The sequence below is a fragment of the Gracilinanus agilis genome, chromosome 5, assembly GCF_016433145.1.
Source record: "Gracilinanus agilis isolate LMUSP501 chromosome 5, AgileGrace, whole genome shotgun sequence".
Classification (NCBI taxonomy): domain Eukaryota; kingdom Metazoa; phylum Chordata; class Mammalia; order Didelphimorphia; family Didelphidae; genus Gracilinanus; species Gracilinanus agilis.
In genome coordinates, this window is record NC_058134.1 from 284829288 (window position 1) to 284838456 (window position 9169).

General features: G+C 35.8%; 1 protein-coding gene across 1 annotated transcript; it reads right to left on the minus strand.

Moving 5' to 3' along the window:
• Positions 1-6928: 6928 nt before the first annotated feature.
• Positions 6929-7864, minus strand: LOC123248582 (olfactory receptor 6C76-like). The gene has a single exon (XM_044677407.1). It carries the CDS (start codon positions 7862-7864, stop codon positions 6929-6931), a length of 936 nt encoding a protein of 311 aa, XP_044533342.1.
• Positions 7865-9169: the final 1305 nt, after the last annotated feature.

The following is a 9169-nucleotide window of genomic DNA, read 5'->3' on the forward strand; positions in this document are numbered from 1 at the left end:
GATTTGCATTTCTCTAATTATTAGAGATTTAGAACACTTTCTCATGTGCTTATTGATAGTTTTGATTTCTTCATCTGAAAATTGCCTATTCATGTCCCTTATCCATTTATCAAATGGGGAATGCCTTGATTTTTTTATACAATTGATTTAGCTCTTTGTATATTTGAGTAATTAGACCCCTGTCAGAGTTTTTTGTTATAAAGATTTTTTCCCAATTTCTTGTTTCCCTTCTGATTTTGGCTGCATTGTTTTTGTTTGTACAAAAGTTTTTTAATTTAATGTAATTGAAATTATTTTTTACATTTTGTAATTTTCTCTAACTCTTGCTTGTTTTTAAAATCTTTCCTTTCCCAGAGATCTGACAAGTATGCTATTCTGTGTACACTTAATATATTTATAGTTTCCCTCTTTATATTCAAGTCATTCACCCACTCTGAATTTATCTTGGGGTAGGGTGTGAGATGTTGATCTAAACCTAATCTGCCCAACATTGTTTTCCAATATTCCCAGCAGTTTTTGTCAAATAGTGGATTCTTGTCCCAAAACTTGGGCTCTTTGGGTTTATCATTCACTGTCTTCCTGATGTCACTTACCCAAGTCTATTCCATTGATCCTCCCTTCTGTCTCTTAGTATGTATCATATCATTTTAATGACCACTGCTTTATAGTATAGTTGAATATCTGGTACTGCTAGGTCACCTTCCTTCACATTTTTTTTTCATTATTTCCCTTGATATTCTTTATCTTTTGTTCTTCCAAATGAACTTTGTTATAGTTTTACTAATTCAGTAAAAAAGTTTTTTGGTAGTTTGATAAGTATGGAGCTAAATAGGTAAATTAATTTGGGTAGAATGGTCATTTTTATTATGTTGGCTCATCCTACCCATGAACAATCAATGGCTTTCCAATTGTTGAGATCCAGTTTTATTTGTTTGGAAAGTGTTTTGTAGTTGTTTTCTTATAATTGCTGTGTTTTTTTGGTATAGATTCCCGAGTATTTCATGTTGTCTAGGGTGATTTTAAATGGTGTTTCTCTTTCTACCTCTTGCTGCTGTGATTTGTTGGAAATATATAGAAATGCTGATTATATAGGTGCATTTATTATGTATCCTGTAACTTTGCTAAAGTTGTTGCTTATTTCTACAAGCTTCTTAGTTGATTCTCTAAGATTTTTTAAGTAGACCATCATATCATCTGCAAAGAGTAATAGCTTAGTCTCCTCATTGCCTATTTTGATACCTTCAATTTCTTTTTCTTCTCTAATTGCTACTGCTAGTGTTTCTAGTACAATGTTAAATAGTAGAGGTGATAATGGGCATCCTTGTTTCACACCTGATCTTATTGGAAAGGCTTCTAATTCATCCCCATTGCATATGATGCTTGTTGATGGTTGTAGATATATGCTGTTTATTATTTTTAGGAAAGGTCCTTCTATTCCTATACTTTCTAGTGTTTTCAGTAGGAATGGGTGTTGTATTTTTTTGAAGGCTTTTTCAGCATCTATTGAGATAATCATGTGGTTTTTGTTGGTTAGACTGTTGATATGGTCAATGATGTGGATGGTTTTCCTAATGTTGAACCATGCTTGCATTCCTGGTATAAATCCCACCTGATCATGATGGATAACCCTCTTGATCACTTACTGGAGTCTCTTTGCTTGTATTCTATTTAAGATTTTTGCATCTATGCTCATTAGGGAGATTTGTCTATAGTTTTCTTTCTCTGTTTTTGATCTACCTGGCTTTGGAATCAGTTCCATATTTGCGTCATAAAAGGAATTTGGTAGGACTCCTTCTTTGCTCATTATATCAAATAATTTGTATAGTGTTGGCATTAGTTGCTCTTTGAATGTCTGATAAAATTCACTTAAGAATCCATCTGGCCCTGGAGATTTTTTTAGGGAGTTCTTCGATGGCCTGTTAAATTTATTTTTCTGAAATGGGATTATTTAGGTATTCTATTTCTTCTGCTGTTAATCTAGGTAATTTATATTTTTGTAAATATTCATTCATATCACCTAGATTGCTATATTTATTGCCATATAATTGGGCAAAATAGTTTTTAATGATTACCTTAATTTCCCATTCATTAGAGGTGAGGTCTCCCTTTTCATCTTTGATACTGTCAATTTGGTTTTCTTCTTTCCTTTTTTTATTAGATTGACCAGTACTTTGTCTATTTCATCTGTTTTTTTCAAAATACCAGCTTTTAGTCTTATTTATTAATTCAATAGTTCTTTTACTTTCTATTTTATTAATTTCTCTCTTGATTTTTAGTATTTCTAATTTAGTTTTTATCTGAGGATTTTAATTTGCTCACTTTCTAGTTTTTTAAGTTGCATGCCCAATTCATTAATCTTTGCCCTCCCTAATTTGTTGATATATGCACTCAAGGATATACATTTCCCCCTGAGTACTTCCTTAGCTGCATCCCACAAAGTTTGGTAGGATGTCTCATCATTGTCATTCTCTTCAATGAAATTGTTGATTGTTTCTATGATTTCTTCTTTGACTAACTGGTTTTGGAGAATCATATTATTTAATTCCCAATTAGTTTTTGACTTACCTATCCAGGCGCCCTTACCAATTATTATTTTTATTGCATTATTATCTGAAAAGGTTACATTTATTATTTCTGCTCTTTTGCATTTGTTTGCAATGTTTCTATGCCTTATTACATGGTCAATCTTTGTGAATGTACCATGTGCAGCTAAAAAGAAGGTGTATTCCTTTTTGTCCCTATTTATTTTTCTCCGCATATCTATTAAATCTAATTTTTTCTAGGACTTCATTCACCTCTCTTACCTCTTTCTTATTTTTTTTTTTTGGTTTGATTTATCTAGATCTGAAAGAGGAATATTTAGATCTCCCACTGGTATGGCTTAAGTATCTTTTTCCTTCTTGAGATCTGCCAGGTTCTCCTTTAGTAATTTTGATGCTATGCCATTTGGTGCATACATATTGAGCACTGTTATTTCCTCATTGTCTATATAGCCTTTTATCAGGATGTAATTACCTTCCCTGTCTTTTTTAATCATATCTATTTTTTCTTTGGCTTTGTCAGATATCATGATCGCCACTCCTTCCTTCTTTTTCTCATTTGAAGCCCAAAACTTTTTGCTCAAGCCCTTTACCTTAAACATGTCCACCTGTTTCATATGTGTTTCTTGTAGACAGCATATGGTAGGATTTTTGTTTCTAATCCACTCTGCTATTTGCTTCCATTTTTATGGGTGAGTTCATCCCATTCACATTCAGGTATAATTATCAGTTGTGTATTCACCAACATTTTGGTATCCTCTCCTAGTTCTACCCCTTCTTCTTACACCATTTCCTTTTTTTTTTTAAATTTTTTTAAAACCCTTACCTTCCATCTTGGAGTTTTGATGGGTAGGTGATCCTTGGTTGTAGACACAGTTCTCTTGCCTTTCTGAATATCATATTCCAAACCATGAGGTCTTTTAATGTGGAGGCTGCTAGATCCTGTATGATTCTGATTGGTGCTCCTTGATATCTCAATTGTCTCTTTCTGGCTTCTTGTGAAATTTTTTTCTTTTACTTGGAAGTTCTTGAATTTGACTATTATATACTTGGGGGTTGTCTTTTCAGGGTCTAGTGTAGAGGGTGACCTATGAAACCTTTCAATGTCCATATTGCCCTCTTGTTGTAGAACTTCAGGGCAGTTTGGCTGAATAATTTCTTTTAGTATGGAGTCCAAGATTCTATTAATTTCTGCTTTTTCAGGAAGTCCATTGATTCTCAAATTGTCTTTTCTACATGTGTTTTCTTGATCTATTAATTTTTCATTGAGATATTTCATGTTTCCTTCTATTTTATCAGTCTTTTGACTTTGTTTTATTTGTTCTTGCTGTCTTGAGAGATCATTCACTTGTAATTGCTCAATTCTAGCCTTTAGAGACTGGTTTTCCTTTTCAATCTGGTCATTTCTGGTCTTCAATTTACTTGCCTCACTTTCTAATTGTGAAATTCTTCCTTTTAAACTGCTATTTTCTTGCCAGATCTCTTCCATCTTTCTCATCATCTCAGATTTGAACTCTTCAATAGCTTGTGACCAGTTTTCATTATTTTGGGATGGTTTGGATATGATTGTTTGTTCTCCTCTGCTGTTTGCTCTGTTGTCTGGATTTTCTCTGTGTAAAAGTTGGTGAGTGTTAAAGATTTCTTCTTGTTGATCTTTCTCTTTTGGGGTTCTTGTGGATGGCTTTCCATTGTGAGCTGTGTGCCCTCTCGGGTTTATCCTCACACCCTGGTCTGTCAGCACTTTTTAGGCTCCTGAAGTCTCAGGTCTTGTTTTTCTCAGGGTCAAGCCTCCTGGTGGTCTCCTTTCTTGTTCCTCTGCCCAAAGCTCCTTTAACAGTCTCAGGGCACTTCTTCCATAGTCATGCACCCCTCTGCAACTGGGTTCACACCCAAGGTCCACACCTGCACTCAGGATCCACATCTGTGCCTACATTCAGGCCTGTGCTCAGGGTCTGTCTTCAAAGTCAGCACGTTCTTTGCCTCTTGGCATCTTAACTCTTGCTGCTCTCAGGAGCAGGCCCTCATAATCCCAGGTAGCTGCCAAGGACTTAATGGGTGCCCCCAACTTGCTCTAACTCTTTTGAGCTGGCTTTGGCACTGTAAGTGGTGTGTGTGTGTGTGGGGGGGGTGTTGTTTATCTCACATTTTAATGAGAGCTATTTCACTTCTTTGGAGCATGAACATGCCCTGATCCCATGTACCTTCAATGCTGCACCCTGTTGTGGGGTCCCTTTGTTTGTCTGGATTTGGTTTTTTGTCTTCTTGAGGAATCCTATATGTGTGGGTTAGGAGAGTTTAAGCAGCTGCTTTTTACTCTGCTGCCATCTTAACCCAGAACTTAGAATTGCCTAATCGATTCCTGAGTTGAAGAAAAGCTGAGGTGTGTGTGAGTATAGTGGGGGATAGAGAACTTTACCCACATCTTTAAAAGAAGTACTGACTTGAAAGGACAATCATTCCTAGAACCTCTAGTTTTTGTCGCTTTTGTTATCTTTCTCACCATGTTACACAGATTCTCACCAACAAAATAAGTCATAATTTATCTTTTGTTCTATGGATTTGTTAAGAAAAACAATGTGGGAAAAGTTCTTGAGCAGAAATTTTAGGAAGACACTAATGATTCTTTATCGTAATAAATTATATTAACACACTTTAATTGGATGATGTAGAAATTGCAATCCTGATGTATACTAAGGTTGATGCAGCAATTATAAGACAGGTTAACCAGTTATAGCCAGGATCATGAGGTTCAAAACATAACCACTAAGCTGACCAAAAAATATTTACAATGTTAGTTTTCCATGAATCAATACTTTCTTACTCATGATTATGATGCCTCATTGACAGTTTTATCCAGCTAAATAACATCTTAGCCCCAAGGGGAAAAAAACAAACCAACAAATAAAAACTGAGCCGAATGAGTTGTAAATAAAGATAGAAAGGCCAGGAAGAAATTAGAGTGGGTGGTCATGTTCAAGTTTCATGCATGAAGTTGATTGGCACTAAATAAGTCAGTGGGAAGGTACACATTATAGTTCTGAAGGAACAAGTTCATTTGTGCTTCACTTTGTTCAGAATATGTTCTTCAATCTGTTTTAGGCATTTTTTTTAGTCAGGGAATGATGTGATCAAAGTTTTGCATTGGAGACATTATTCTGGAAGCACTGTGAAGAATCAACAGAAGTGGTGAGAGATTTATCAATAGACCAAGTAAGAGATAATTGAGATAATGACAACTTCAATGAGACTTGGGAGTCCAAAGATATTGATGTTTGTGAGAAATATTTATGAAATATCTACTAAGTGCCAGGCAATGTGCTGGATACTGGGGATGTAAATCTTAAGGTATCTGCCTGTGAGGAGTTAAAAATCTAGTCAAGGGAGACAGTATAGAAATATAGAGAGAAGAATGTAAAAATGATAAAAAGATAACATTGGAAGCAAGGCAAGAACATTTGGGAGATGGATGACCATCAGGAATGATAACTTCCAATTGTGTTTTTTGAGCTGAACTTTGAAGAAAATGAAGGATCATCAGAGACACAGGTAAGGAGTGAATGTAAGAGTGTAAGGAGAGAATAAAATTAATTACTGAAAAAGACTTCCTTTCTATAATCCTTTTATTATGTTTTGCTTGATATACTCTTTACCAAATAGTCTTTTAAATTTCTTAAATAGTAGCAAAGACTAGTAATTTGAGGATGAATTTTGTTTTTAAATGCAACCAGAAATCATTTGGAATCTTAATATGTAGAGGGTATGAAACAAGAAAATGTTTTCTGAAAGAAAAATGAAATTTGTGATAGTAGGGTAACTAATCTCATTTTCCCCTGAGGATCTAAAGGCAGAAACTCAAAGAAATACCCAAAATATCTTCTAGGATACAACATCATGAAAGTCAACATTGCCCTACTCCCTGAAACTAAATACTTTGAAAGAAAATTACTTGTAATGTCATTGGATGATAACAAAATATCATCATTACACCATCTGTACTCAGAAATAGCTTTTTTTTTGAACCCTTGTACTTCGGTGTATTGTCTCATAGGTGGAAGATTGGTAAGGGTGGGCAATGGGGGTCAAGTGACTTGCCCAGGGTCACACAGCTGGGAAGTGGCTGAGGCCGGGTTTGAACCTAGGACCTCCTGTCTCTAGGCCTGACTCTCACTCTACTGAGCTACCCAGCTGCCCCAGAAATAGCTTTTTAATGATTATGGATTGTGAAAATGAAATGAGGAAACTAATAAGTTAATTAATGACTAGAGAGAGAAAAGCTTGCAATAAAAGTAATGAGAAGAAAGGGATGGGAGGAAAAATAGAAAAATGAAATCTTTGAAGATCTTAATTCCTTAAGTCATTTACATTTTACTTCTGTTTCATCAAAATTATCATTTATTTGAGAAACATATCTTTCTGATTATGTCCTTAAAGGCTTGTTTCACCTGCTGATTCCTCAGGGTATAAATGAAGGGGTTTAGCATCGGGGCAACAGAGGTATTCAGTACTGCTACACCTTTGTTCAAAGCTACCCCTTCCTTTGCTGAGGGCTTGACATACATGAAGATGCAGCTTCCATAAGATATAGAGACAACAATCATGTGAGAGGAACAAGTGGAAAAGGCCTTTTTCCTTTGCTGAGCAGAGGGAATTCTCAGAATAGTTCTGAGGATGTAAGCATAGGATAGAATCACTAATACTAAAGTGAACATGAGTGTGAACACAGCTAAGCAAAAACTCATGACATCTAAGACTTTGGTGTCTGTGCAAGAAATCATCAGCATAGGAGAAGAATCACAGGTGAAGTGATCAATGATATTGGAGTCACAGAACTCCAGCTGGAGTCCTATGATGACTGGTGGAAAGATAACAAGGAAACCTGCCAGCCAAGAGCTAATTACAAGCTGACTACAGACTTTGGGGCTCATGATAGTTGTGTAATGTAGGGGTTTACAGATGGCCACATAGCGGTCATAGGACATGGCTGCCAGCAGAAAAAATTCTGTTGCACCTAGAAGAATTAAAAAAAATACTTGGGCCATGCAAGAATTATAGGAAATTATATTATTCTCAGTAACTATACTGACCAGAAATCTCGGAATGCAGACAGATGTAAATGATATTTCTAAGAAGGAGAAGTTTCTGAGGAAGAAATACATAGGAGTCTTGAGGTGAGAGTCCAGGAGGGTGAGTGTGATGATGCTTAGGTTTCCCATCACACTCAATATATAGGTAAGAAAGAGAAAAAGGAAAACCATCGCCTGTAGCTCTGGGTCATCAGTCAGCCCCAGGAGGATGAACTCTGTCACTGTTGTTTTATTTCTCATGGTTCACTCCAGATTTCTGCTCGACCTGCAAATACAAATAAGAGAAATGACAGTGGCCATCCTGTTCACCTTCTTTTCTTTCTTCCTTATTTCTCTGTATACTCCGTTTCATTGCTATAAAAGTGATAACATTAATTAAATAGATGAAGAACTTTAGTTGTCTTGCATATATACCTGTATCTCTAATATAGATATTTTAATTATTTCCATTGTCTCCTTTCCAGATATGAATGTATCCAATTCAGTATTATAGAAACCTTAAATTTTCACTTACCTTTTTATGCTTCTCTTGAAGGCTGAATTTGATGATCAAATTTTCTTTCCATCTCTATTTTGCTTTTTGTTTTTTGGTCAGGGAAGTCTGGAAGTCCTCCATTTCATTAAATATCAACACTCTCCTCAGATGATTATGCTCGGTTTTGTTGGTTATATAATTTCTGGTTATAGTCTTTGATCATTTACACAGTGTGTTTGGAGAAGTGTTTTGTTTTGTTGGCTTGCTCTAGAGTGGCTTACAAATGGTTTTGTCCAGCTAGATTTAACTCCCCATAGTACCAGTTTCCCTGTTGTTTTGTGGGCTGTGCTAGTCCCCTCTCTGTTGCTTTCCTCTCACTGCCAAGTGGCTTGGTCTGGGCAAGTCCCCTGCTCTGGGCTCTTCTTGCCCTAGGCATTCTGCCACTTTTCTGCCTCAGGCCATTTAGGAGCATGCAAGTTTCTGCCTTCTCTTCCTTCATTACCCATGTCAAGTGGCTTAGGCTAGGCCAGTTCCACTCTTTACTTTCTCTACCTATGTTGAATGGTTCAGGCTTGTCTCATTGCCATTTACAACTTTGATTCTTTTGGCAGAGTAACAGCATGTTGGGCTGGTCCAGGTTCAGCAGGTTCCTATAAGTGCTATGATACCTTCAAAATACTTTTATTAATGTCACTCCAAAATAAAACTGAAAAATATTGGCACTTTTTCCCAAAGATGACATGCAATCATGCTGAGTATAGTAAGTGGACTTTTCCCAGTAGTAATGATATTTTCCATCTATTTACCTATCCTCTCATATAGTCATAGATTGGCATGAAATTTCAATGGAGGTAAAATTGATAATTTTGACTACATACATTTAAAATATTTGCATAAACAAAGCCAATGCAACTAAAATTAGGAAACAATCAGGAAACTGGGGAAAAGCTCTACTACAAGTTTCTCTGATAAAAGTTTCATTTCTAAGCTATGTAGAGAAGAGATAAATTTTAAATAAATAAGTCCATTCTTCAATTGCTAAGTTATTAAGCTAGGTGAATAGTAAACTT